The sequence below is a fragment of the Myodes glareolus genome, chromosome 2, assembly GCF_982192425.1.
Source record: "Myodes glareolus chromosome 2, mMyoGla1.1, whole genome shotgun sequence".
NCBI classification, from domain to species: domain Eukaryota; kingdom Metazoa; phylum Chordata; class Mammalia; order Rodentia; family Cricetidae; genus Myodes; species Myodes glareolus.
In genome coordinates, this window is record NC_142027.1 from 122836628 (window position 1) to 122849575 (window position 12948).

A 12948-nucleotide genomic window follows, 5' to 3' on the forward strand; every position below is an offset into this window, starting at 1 on the left:
CTGAGATATTGGTGTTCCTGCATTTCTAGCAGAAGCTGCGTTCTTTCCTGCCTAGGCTCCATACTGCCTCCCTGTCCCCAGCTGGCCAGGCCAGCCTCACAGAACCATTCTTCCCCAAGCCACACAAAGGCCTGGGAGAGGAGGAGTCTGGAGGCTGGGCAGGAACTGAACACTTGACTCAGCAGCCTCAGCCTTCTGTGCTCTTGCCAACAAAGGGCACGTACTGAGCAGAAACGGGTAGAACCCCTTTCCAGTGGCTTAACAGGAAGGAAGAGAGAATGCACTTGCCTTAAAACTTGCACTGGCGTGTGCTGTGTCCAAAGTTCTCAAAAAGAAGATCGAGATGCAAAACCAAGGCTAAAAAGATGCTGCTACTGATTACAGCACCCACATGGTGGCTCACAATTGGCTGTAACTCCAGGGACCCCGACACCTCACATGTGGTGCACATATATTCAGACAGGCTCACACATACATACACAGAAATAAAAACTTTAAAAAAAAACTAAGTGTGATGGTGCAGATTTGTGACCCCAGCCTTTGGGAGATGGAGATGGGAATCCTCAGGCTTTGGCGAGGCAGCAAGCTCCAGGATAGTAAGACCTTATCTCAAGAACAAATAAGGCAAGAACCTGAGGATTAAAGATTGAGGTGCACCCACACACGTGCGTTCATACACTAAAACCCATTGCAAAACAAGGTTCATTTAATAGAAAAGTACGTGTAGATAGCCACTTTCAAATGCAAGAAAAATCAGCATCAAACACCCTCTGCCAGCATTCCAGCTGCCCCTTGGAAAACTCCCTGAAATGACGTCAGCACCTGTGTGACCCAGGCATGGTAGCTCCGTGTAGTTCTCCACATGCTGATGCTGGGGTTAATCTGAGTTCAGGGTGAGGCACACCCCTTGGAGCACCCAGTGTGAGATGTGCTGCGTGGTAAAGAGGTCAGCTTCGAACACTAGGCCAACTCCCATGGCATTTCTCCTCATGGAGGTGGTATAGACGGGGGTCCGGAAGGTGTTCTGCAAAAGAGTGGCAGGTGACATCCTCAGGGTTGGAGGCATCAGCTCATGACTAGATGAGATTCAGCCTGAGAACTTCCCATGAACAGTCCCAGGCTTATATCTGATACCATGGGGTGGCTGGGCAAGAGTTGCCTAGTTCCCAGCCAGCCAAAGTAGAAGGCACCTGCTGTCCACATTGGATGGAGCCACTTTCTGACACAAATAGTGTGTCCAGCATCTCCTAAGAAGGGAGTTTCCTCGGGGTCTCTACCACAGGCTCTAAGCTTGGACTTGATCCCAGGGATTATGGGCACCCACATGCATGTATACCTTTGGAATGTTTTCATGCCCTAGCTTGACCTGAGAGGAGGGACGGCACCATGGGACCAGGGAGGTGACTGTCACCTGTAGCTTCAGACGGTGAGCTTCAATGGGGATGATCTTCAGGATGGGCAGGTCCACAACCAGCACCTTGGGCTTACTCTTGATAAGACACCCACTCTCTATATCCCAGTCAGCGCCCTCCAGGTAGAGCCCTGAAACAAAGCACCCTGGGGGAGACAAAAAGATGCATCTGTGTTCTATTGTATGGCAGCTCTCCTTTCACAGGTGTGCACAGAGGAAAAGTACAAATGCCACTGGGGCGGGGCGCTCAACTCTGCCCTACTTCCACATAAAAGAATAGCTGGATAGGAGATGTAGGGCTCCAAGGAAGTGGTCCAGGCAGCACTTGTCTTCCTGGACTCTGGCTTCAGGGCACCCAGCAATCCCAGCATCATCTGAACCAAAGGGGAAGTCCAAAAGAAGTGTGGTCTCTAGCACGCAGAGACCCCAAAAGTGAGAATGTCTACACTTATTGGTGGTCTAGTGATTACAATTCAGCGCTCTCACCAAAGGCAAAAATCATCCACTTGCCCCACAGAGTGGCAGCTGGATGCTCACCAGTGAGCCCTATCTGAGGGCCCCTGCGACTTACCCATTAATCCACTCTCCTTAAACAGGCACAAAGGGGCTTCTGCTCTTTGCAGTTCAGTGAACTCTGACTAGGGAAACAGTTTCCGACTAGTGCCTGCACAGAATGCTGACATCTAGCAGCTGTGTCCCATGGACAAAAGCTAGGGATGAATGTAGCTCAACACAATTGCAGACCTGCTTAAAACACTAGGAGGGGTTTGTTTTCGTGATTTTAACAGATCATTACAGTTCTCAAGTAGGAACTTTGTAGTTGACAGTGTCAGGTCACAATGTCAAAAGGTTGGGTGTGCCTGATCAAAGCTCTGGGCTAGCCTATATCCTTTTTGGCCCCTACACGTCTGCCCTTCAGGGGATGCCACTCGGTTATCTCTGAGAACTTAATCTAGGCACCCACTTGCCACAAACTAGCATGGTCAGGCCTCCCTGCCATCCACCCTGTGACTCGGTTAGTCTCCATCGGGAAACTCTGCTCTCTGAGATGCCACAACAGCACCATAGGATCCACATGGTGCTCATCCCGTTGAGCTGGGTGATGTTGAGAGGGAAGCCCCAGTTGGAGACCAGGGTATGTGACCCTCACTGTACCTTGCCCTGCTCGCTCATTCACTTCATCAGCGTCCTGGAACTTGGTCACTTGTGTGAACAAGGTGGACCGGTCCAGCGGCCAGCCATTTCTCCGGCACGTGGCCTGTACCAGTGCTGTGAGGTAGGATTCTGGGATGTGCAGCCCTGAGAGCCACATCACACTAGGCTCACTCTCGGTAACCTGGTAGGGAAGGTGGGCAGAATTAGGAACCTGGGCTGTGACACCAGCTTCAAAGCCGATTAAGAAAATGAAAGCCTGGTTTTCCATGGTGACAAATGTTGACATTAGGTCAGTTATCTGCCCACGGGGGAAAAGGTGACCACCAAACTCCTGGTGGACCAAAACTTTAGGGAAACACCAAGGTCATTAAAGTGCTTGCTACACAAATGTCCCCATTTTTTACTCAGAACCCACATTAAAGACATCATGTATGGTGGCACATGCTTGCAATCCTGTGCTGAGGCAGTAGAGAAAGATCTTTGAGGTTTCCCGATCAGCCAGCCTAGCCAAATCAGTGAATCCCAGGTCCTAAAGAGAAACCCTGTCTAAACAGTCATGGCCCATTAGGAATGACACTCAAGGTTCATGTCTGGCCTCTCTCCACATGTGCACATACCTGAATATGTACATATGGACACAAACCTACAAAAGGACCACACCTAACCTCTCACTGTTTTCTCAAGTGGAGAATTACAAAGCCCAGATGCCACAAAAAGAAAAAAAAGTTTTGACTGCATTTATATGGAAAACCTTCCTATAGAAACACACACACCATCATCATCCAAGTAAAAGGCTCCCAGCAGGGAGGAGTCCATGCATCACCAGCAGACCAAGAGTTACTGTCTCTCATATACAAAGAACTCTTAGAAACCAATAAAAAGGGCTAAGAAGACAGTTCAGTGGAAAGCACTTGCCACACAGTCCTGAAGACCTGGGTTTGGATCTCCAGGAAGTACATTAAGCTGGGGTGGTGCCACCCTTCTAATCCTAGTGCCCCCATAGTGAGATGGGAGACAGGCAAGAGGATGGCCAGAGGCTCACAGGCCAGCTAGCTTGTACTGCCTAGCAGTGGACAAGGGACCCTGTCTCAAGATGGAAAGCAAGGACTAAATCCCAAAAATTGTCCTCTGACTTCCACATATGAACCCAAATGCATGCATTCACACACACAGATATAAACATACTTCATACATATATTTTTAAAAAGTCAATGTAAAAAGATGGAGTCTTCCCTTGAAACAGACATGATGGTTCACAGAAAATATAAATATCTTTAAGTATATGAAACACCCTCCATTTCACCTTCATTAAAGAAACAGGGCAGGGCTGGAGAGATGGCTCAGTGGTTAGGATCACTGAGTGCTCTTCCAGAGAATCAAGGTTCAATTTCTAGCACCCACATGGGAGCTCATAACTGTAAATCCAAGATCTGACACTCTCACACAGACATACATGCAGGGAAAATGCCAATGCACATAAAAACAAATTATTTTTAAAAAGAATAGAAGCCTGGCGGTGGTGGCGCATGCCTTTAATCCCAGCACTCGGGAGGCAGAGACAGGCGGATCTTTGTGAGTTCCGAGACCAGCCTGGTCTACAAGAGCTAGTTCCAGGACAGACTCCAAAGCTACAGAGAAACCCTGTCTAAAATAAATAAAAAAGTAAATAGAAAAAAGAAAAGAAGCAGGCCAAAAACAATTAAATGCTCCATAACTGAACAAAAGCCCCAGACTCAAAGACCGCACAGATTTGCAGAAAAAAACAAATGTCACTCCCCAAGTATTATGACTTCAACTTTGTAGAAAACTCACAGATAAGACTTCAGCTCAAACCTATAATCCCAACGCTTGGGAGACTTAGGTAGGAGGACTGCACCAATTCATGCCAGCATGGCTGCAGAACTACAGGTAATCTCACAACAACAAATGAAGTGCACATGTGCTCTAGGGTGTGTGGTACACACACTGCACTCAAGGACACTGACTACAGTGCTCTTTGTGACACAAATGTATACAGTCACCACCTAATGTCCACCACTAGGAGAAAGGATAAAGACCCTAAAAAGAATGAACTAGAACAGATGCCAAGACATTTAGAAGAAATTATCTCATGCGTACATAAGTCAGACTCGCAAAGGCATGACAACTGAGGACATCCCTGGGACACCTGATATACATTCACAGGGGAAAGCAGGAGTGGGTGTGTGTGGCCCAGCACTCACCCACAGTGTGTACTGGCTGTACCGCCGCAGGAAGTAGAGCATCCAGTTTCCAAGGGTCTTCAGGGTGTCCGGGGCAAGCTTCCTCCAGATGTGAGGGATGTGCCCGAGGAAGAGAGACCTGGCTACATCATCTAACTCATTGCTCATCCCAACTTCGCCAGCCAAGGCCTGTTGGCAGAACAGAGAGTCCTCAGCAGGGCTGTGGAGGGCCTGGGGCTCCCCCCACACCCCCACCAGCCCTGACCGCCCTAGGGCCACACTCACTCTTTGGAGCTCAGCCAGAGACCTGGTCATGCGGATGGCGAGTTTGTTGAAGCGCCCCAGCTCCTGCAGCAGCACCACCGAGGTAGGTGAGATGTTCAAACCCAGGTGCTTCCGGACCTGGTCCAGGTCAAAGATCTTGGGCATCTTGTTCTCAATGTCCTTAGCCACCTGGCCAATGTAGTCATCACGGCTGATGCCACTGCTGGATTCCCCTGGAAGGATGACACTTTAAGAGGTTTCGAGACTAGCTGCATGGGAGATGGGGTTTTGCAAGCCTCCTTGTTCTTGGAAAAGCTGCCTTGCCCACCAGGAGCACCCCTGCCCCGGCAGCTCTACCTGTCTGTGGCTGTAGCTCCAGCAGGTGCTCCCACATGTCCCGAGCTGCCTGTGTGTAATAGCCGATCTCAGCATTGGAGTGGAGGCCAAACACTTCCGGTGTGTTGGCCAGTGGGAGGGCCTCGATGGCTTCTAGAATCACAGTGAGAGAGGACAGGTTGTACTATGTTTCTGAGGACACCCCAAATCAAAAGTAACTCCATTGTTGGTGTGTTTTAGAGTCAAGGCCCTACTGTGCCTCGCCCATCTGCATGCACTGTATCTGTGGTGCAGATGGCTCAGCGGCCATCCCAGTGTACCCTTCCAGATGCCATTCCAGGGTTGGTAACCTCAGCTAAGGAGCAGCTCTGAGGTGAGGCAGAGCCCAGGGAACAGCCTCCCTTGGCCAGCCCAGAAGTCCCACCAGGAGAGGGTGGCAATGGGCTCCAGTCAACCACAGCAAAAGCAGATGAAATCTGTCATCCTTCAAAGAATTTTCTTCACCCTAGGGACAGCTCACCAACAAATTTATCCTTCACATCACCCGCAGGGATTTTGTAATCCACTTCCTTGTTGTGGAAGAAGTGGAATGGTTGAAAAGTATCGAAAATGAAGTCTCCCAGGTACTCGTCCATGTACGTGGTGAGGATGCGCCGGTCGAAACTGTCGATGGCCCGGCCTCCGTACATGACCTGAGGTCAGAGTGGATGAGAACCAGTGGGGTCCCATCACCCCACCTGCACCTGCAGCCCCAGCCTCCACCACTGCCCAGCTCTAACCTGTCTACTCAAATAACCTGGGCCAGACAGACAAGAAAGGGGGCTTATCTATAAAATCACGCTCTAGGCTGGGGCCTCCTGAAAACGGAGCAAAAGCATGAAGCAGTCCACAGGGAGCCTAAAGCAACTGGGAGAATTCCCAAATGGATCAGACAGACAGACAGACAAGAACCTAGACACCAGCAGTCAGTCCTTCTGCATTGCGGAATTCCCCGAATCTAGCTTTCCCACCAGTTCAGCTAGAAGCATGGTACCCACAGCCCAAGAACACAACAAGGCTTCTTGGATGTGCTCAGCACATTGGCAAGCTGGGAACTGCCCAGAGAAAGATTAGCAGGGGCCCTGGGCCCTAGAGTCACACAAGAGACCTCCCTGGAAAAACAGTGAGGAGGCAAGAGTATGTTTAAGGGACCTTGGGTGGTAAGGAGTGGGTGGGGGAAGGAACAAGGGCTATCTCAAGGGCTCAAAGGAGAGGTGTCTCAGTCCCAGCCCCCAGCCCCCAGGAATCACCCAAGCCTCATCACCTCTCCAATCAGATACTTGAGGCTGCCCCACGGGATGCGCGGGTCACGCTGCTGGAAGGCTTTCGTTAGGTACGTGTTTAGGATTTCCATGCAGACCTTAGAGAGAAGAAACAGCTGTTAACAGCCACCCACACCCCACAACTTGCTGTTGGTGACCGTGGAAGGCAGATGCAGAAGCCAGGCAGCTCGGGGTGCACTGGCTGGACCAGTGTCACCACCCTCACCTGGAAGTCGGACTCGTTGAAATCATAGTACACATTCCAGCCAATCTTGCCAAACTTCCTCCTCTCTTGTACCACAGCATGGAAGAAGGCCAGCACGTAGACCAGGGGCTTGAAGGCGCTGTGTGGACACTGCTCCAGCATTTCATGGGAGATCTTGAAGTAGGTTGCCCGCATGTTCAGCTTGAGCCCGTTAGGCGGCTCCGTGACCACCTGCGGAAAAGCAGAAGGCAGACCTGACCCAGCAGCCCTCTGCCACCTCCTGCTCCCACAGCTTGTCTGGGCGGCACACACACAAGTCCCACAGCCACGTAGGAAGAGAGGGATGGGTACGTGGGCTCGCCCCTTCACCCTAAGGTCCCTATGGCAGTGACCTGGACCGGGACTGTAGCACGTCTGTGTTAACCCCAAGGCAGACCTTTAAGGACTTCTGCAGGATTCCAATGGGGAAGCCCTTGGTGGGGTCTGTGGTGAGCCACAGGCGGAAGTCGGGGTGTGGCTTGGTGATCCTCTCCAGGGACTTCTCCAGGTCCTTCAGCCACTTGACCAGGAGGTGGCAGTTCTGCAACATGAGCCACTGTCCGCGAGCCACTGCAGTCTCCAGCAGCTGCAGGGCCACCTGCAGGAGGGACGGGGTGCAGGTGGACTAGCATTCCCAAACTAGGCCAACCCTGGAGTCCAGTGCCACCTGCAGGAGAGGTGCGGGGTGCAAGTGGACTAGCATTCCCAAGAGAGTCAGAAGGATGCAGGGATCCAGGAGTTAAGGTGGAAACCCTCCTGAGACAGTCTTCCTGCCACCTATGACATCCATGCCAGCCAGGGCTTAAAAGTGAGCCTTGTGCCTCTTCAGCCTCCACAACCCTAAGATCCCTAACTTCTTTCACAGTCACACTGCATCCAAGACTGGACTCAAACGGGCCTGCAAAAGTCCTGCCCATCCCTCCAGGAAGCGTAACTGACCCACAGAATTCAGACCTAAGGAGCCTGAAGCACAGAGGACGAGACCTGGGTGGCACTCACACGGAACTGGCTTCCTCCAGTTGGGAGGTTGGGCATTCCTGCCGTGCCCTGTCTAGCCAGTGTCACGGTCCTGTCCTGCACGCTGGTAGCAGTGTTTCCCAGAGAGTTGCAGGGACTTCACAACAAAGCAACGGCTAGGAGTCGGCTCCCTCTGACCTCCAGTTTCCCTGAGTGCTGTGCCCTGTCACCTGAGAGCTAGCAGGTGGCATGGGACAAATGGCCTCCAAATGGCCACCCTAAAATCCCCATGAGCCACACACCAGAAGCCTAAGACTGCTGAACCGTATGGGACCCATGGTGACAGAGGGCTTTGAAAGGAGTGGAGTTCAGTGGTCACAGGTGGCGGAAGACCGCAGCCAAGCTGTCACCAGGGTCGTATTGTTTGATTCTGACTTCCGTTCCACCCCAGGAGTGCTCCCGGACACAGCTTACAAACCCACTAGTTACCTTTTCTTGACCTTGACCCATTGCAAGAAACTTGAGGCGATTGCCCCCAAAGCCACTCCGCTCAGCCAGCTTCATGAGGTCACTGGCAGGGTCAGAGCCAGGACTCAGGATGAATACAATGGGCGAATTGGGGGTGCTCTGCTCGAAAATGGCCTCAAAGCTGATCATCGGGGGCTGAACATACCTGGCAAAAGGGAGAACACGAAACGACCTGCGGGACAGCTCCAGGCCCCCTTCCTCTCCCTCTCAGCATCCAGAACTGGTTATGGCTCTCACAAAGTTCTTCACACCTTTGTCCTGGCTTTTTGAGAATCCCGTTACACACACAGATCCAGCACCCATGATGCTCCCCTATGTAGCAGAGGCCTCCCTGGCTCCCTCTACCTCACGTGATCCCTGCATACTAGTTTCAGCAAGTTGATACTGAGCTGGGTGCTTTGACCTGCTCTTCATGTGCACAGGCCTCAGACACATACCTGGAAATCACACATGGGCATGCGCCACACTGCCCCTTTCTTTAGGGTTTTGAATTAGTTATATTCTAATTTAGATAGTGTTTTTCCCCCGGAACACACTTGTGCTAGACACATGGAGCCCAACACGATGGTATCGGGAGGTGATGATACTGGTCAGCAAGGCACCATCCTTGGAAGGGATTAACATACTTCCTACAGGAGTGGGTTCCTTCTCATGCAATCAGGTAGTTACAAAGTAAGGTTCCTCATGTGCCTGATTTCTTTGGCATATGGCTCTTTCTCTTTTTGCCAGGCTGTGATTCTGGCCACCAGAATCATGAGCCAAATACATCTCTTTTTGTTCAAAACTCACTCAGCATCAAGTATTTGGTTGTGGCAATACAGAACAAACTAAGACAGCCCCCAATGCATGAGGAGGAGGGGGTTTCTTATTTTAAAGAAATCAGAATTTCTGTGTTAATCACCATCTACTGCCAAAGAATCTGTGCAGGTTTAGAAATGAATCATTAGGGGTTGATTTAGTACTGTGTCTGTTTAGTGGAGTAATAGTAGTTTGCCCATATGACTTGTCTGTCCCAAGTTCTGGCAGGAAGGTGGGCACGAAGTCCCACCCCTACCCAAGAAGCTATTGCCAATGGAGAGAGAACAAGAGTTACTTTTTTTCAAAACTGTGGGCCTGGCAGGTCTGCCACGCTCCAGTGGTCACACATCCAAGATATATGGGCAGCAGAAATGGGACTCAATGGGTTTTAAAAAGTGAGAACACAAAGATGGGAGGGGGTACAGGGGGAGCTAGAGGAGGGGTGAATATGGTCAAAATGCATTGTATGAACTTTTCAAAGGACTAATAAAAATTAAGAAAAGGTGCCAGGCAGTGGTGGCACACACCTTTAATCTCAGTGCTCAGGAGGCAGACGCAGGTGAATCTTTCTGAGTTCGAGGCCAGCCTGGGCTACAGAGTGAGTTCTAGGACAGCCAGGGCTACATAGAGAAACCCTGTCTCGAAAAACCAACCAAACAAACAAACATAAGACCAAAAACACAAATTGGATGGCTCCTAAGGAATGACACCCAAGGTTGAGCTCTGGCCTTGAAACATACATATACACATGTATCCACACTCCCACACACATGACCCACTCTCCCACACACATACATGTACCTCTACTCCCACACATGCACAAATTACTTTAATAATTTAAAACATTAAAAGACTTGTAAGTTTCCCTTTCCTCCTGAAGGTAGCTCCTCATGTTTGTCTGGAGCATTCAGATCAGGTCCCTTAGAGCAGGCTAGCCCTGCTCCTGTGGACCGGGCTGGGGCACTCACTTCTCTCCCATGGTGAGGGTCACGTAGTCAGTCACTGCACGGTATACCCGGTCTACCCGGAAGCAGCGTAAAATAAGCAGCTTCTGGAAGGCAGTGATGTAGTCATCGTAGCCCAGGGGGAACGGGAACTGCTCTAGCGAATCCAGGTCATACCACTGTGAGAAGCAAAAAGTGTTGGCTGTGGCATCAGCTCAGGAATGGCACGGGCCACAGTTCGCATGTGAAGGCGGCAAGAGCCACCGGAGAGAGGAAAATCTGAACTTTTGATCCAGCTGTCATTGTTAACACCAAAAACCATGAGCTGAAAAACTGGAAGAGTAGCAATCACTGTGGGGTTCAGAGAGCACAGCAGGGAACAGTTATATGGATGGATGGATGGATGGATGGATGGATGGATGGATGGATGAACAGTTGGATGAATGGGTGGGTGGGTGGGTGATAGAGGGATAGGTGGACAAATAAACAGTTGGATAGATGGGTGATGGACTGACTGATATATGGACAGACTGATGAATGGGTGATGGATAGACGAACAGATACATGAACAGCAGTTAGATGGATAAATAAACAGATGGGTAACAGATGGATAAATGAATAGATGGGTGATAGATGAATTGATGATGAATAGATAGATCAGCAATTAGAAAAATGAATAGATGGATGGGGGATAGAGAGATTGTAAATGGATGATGGATGGATGGATGATGGATGGATGGATGGATGAGAGATGGATGGATGATGGATGAATGGATGGATGGATGGATGGATGATGGGTGGATGGATAGATGATGGATGGATGATGGATGGATGGATGATGGATGGATGGATGATGGATGGATAATGGATGGATGATGGATGGATGGATGGATGGATGGATGGATAGATGATGGATGGATGATGGATGGATGATGGATGATGAATGGATGGATGGATGATGGATGGATGATGGATGGATGATGGATGGATGATGAATGGTTGGATGATGGATGGATGATGGATGGATGATGGATGGATGATGGATGGATGGATGGATGGATGGGTAGCGGACAGATGGGTGAGCGAAGGAGTGGCTGGTTCTCCCACACATCTAGCAGGACTGTATGAAGAAAAGTATATCCAAGGATACTCAAGGGCACTCACTGATTATATGGGGTAGCTTCCCCATGTATTGTCTTCCTGGCAACAGGGAGGCTGTAGGCTCAGTGTGGAGAAGGGGAGGAGAGACTGTGACACTCACCTCCTGCCAGGTGTAAACGTGGCGCTCGATATCATCAGGAAGCTGCCCAAAGATGTCTGAAAACACCTCTGAGAGGAGAATGATGTCTTCCCAACCCTGGTCTGACAGCCAGGTACACGGCTTCTTCCGTTTGCTCTTCTCCAGGGAAATGTTCCCTAATCACAGGGAGAAGAGGGTGCCAGCCATGGGCTGTCCGTGCCCAGCACACTGATTGCACACACTGCACTTCTGTGGCTCTTGCTTTGGGGAGAGGTCCCTTTGCTTAGGAGTGGCGAGGCAAGTGCTTGTCCTTCCACCCACCAATGAGCCCAGCTGGGCAACTTGACCAGGCCTCCAGTCTCAACACAGCCCCCAACAGAGGTGCCCTGAGTCAGCCAGGAAGTGTTTCTGAGGGCTGCTGGGTGACCTGTGGCCTCTGGATGCCGAGCTTGAGAGGGATTTTGCTATTGGTGTGTTTATAGTGAATAGACACGCATGTTCCCTGGACGGCAGGACAGTGAAAGTCAGCAAGCCCTTTAGAAAGGATAGATGGTTGTCTATCCTTTTATCGTTACCTTTTAGGAAGAAGTCCAGCTCCTCCTGGGGGACCCTCCCCTCCGCCTGCTCTATCTTGATGGTCATGTTGAAGGAGAAGAGGAGCTTATGCCTCTCAAACAGCCCTGTGGAGACACAGAGACAGGGACTATGTTTCAGAACCGAGGCTCTTGCACAGGGCACGCTCAAGTCCGAGGGAAGTGAAATGAAACCCCACATCACTCGGTGACCCTTTTCATATTTGATGGCCATGGTTGTTCAGGTGCAAACAGGCCATCTGTGGTGACAGACACCTGTGTGCCCCTGGCATGATCACATGATCTATTCCATAGGTGGAGGGTGTACGAGCCGGGCTGGAGCCACCTTCTCCACAAGGCAGCAGAGCTGAGTTACTGGGAGAGACACGGCGTTTCCGGAGTTGGAAGCAATGGCTGTGCCTTTGTTTTAAAATGCACATGACCCGCTTAAGAGGTTCAAGCTGCAGTGCTTACTGACAGGTGAATCCAATACTCACAAGGGGGGCTGACTGTGAAGATGGTGCCAGAGCTGGCCCTGGCCAGATGGTGTTCAGAATGCTCCAGAATGAAATGTTCTTCACAAACAGTGCATTTGGAGAGTAAAAAATAGTATAGCTGTTTTGGAAACCAGTTGGGTAGTCCCCTCAAAAGTCAGAGACTTGGCATAAAGCCCAGAAACTCCACTCCGGGGAACATATGGATCCAAAATCAAAAGCAAATGCTCAGGCTGGGAAGAAGTTCAGGGGAAGAGCACTCACCCGGCATGCATGAGGCCCAGCGCTCCAGCCCCAGAACCAACAGCATAGGCAGGCATATATGAGTTCATGCACACATGAGCGTGCACACACACACACACACACACACGCACACACCTGTGGCAAATGTTGACAGCTGCATTAGCCTAACATCCAAAAGGCAGAAACAAACCAATGACCAGCAGCTGAGAAATAAGAGAGTGTGGAGAGCTACCCATTCAGCACTGAGCTGGGAGAATCCT

General features: G+C 50.5%; 1 protein-coding gene across 1 annotated transcript in view; it reads right to left on the reverse strand.

Moving 5' to 3' along the window:
* Positions 1–674: 674 nt before the first annotated feature.
* Positions 675–12948, reverse strand: part of Dnah10 (dynein axonemal heavy chain 10) — a 121032-nt gene continuing 108758 nt past the window's right edge. Inside the window, exons 66-79 of the mRNA XM_087903640.1 lie at positions 11955–12059; positions 11401–11555; positions 10164–10318; positions 8359–8542; positions 7310–7510; positions 6895–7104; positions 6671–6766; positions 5888–6059; positions 5389–5520; positions 5053–5264; positions 4789–4956; positions 2567–2747; positions 1412–1557; positions 675–1024 (exon numbers count right to left, since the gene is read on the reverse strand). Coding sequence (XP_087759766.1) covers positions 878–1024; positions 1412–1557; positions 2567–2747; positions 4789–4956; positions 5053–5264; positions 5389–5520; positions 5888–6059; positions 6671–6766; positions 6895–7104; positions 7310–7510; positions 8359–8542; positions 10164–10318; positions 11401–11555; positions 11955–12059 — 2264 coding nt within the window. The 3' untranslated portion in view covers positions 675–877. The remainder of the gene's footprint in view (positions 1025–1411; positions 1558–2566; positions 2748–4788; positions 4957–5052; positions 5265–5388; positions 5521–5887; positions 6060–6670; positions 6767–6894; positions 7105–7309; positions 7511–8358; positions 8543–10163; positions 10319–11400; positions 11556–11954; positions 12060–12948) is intronic.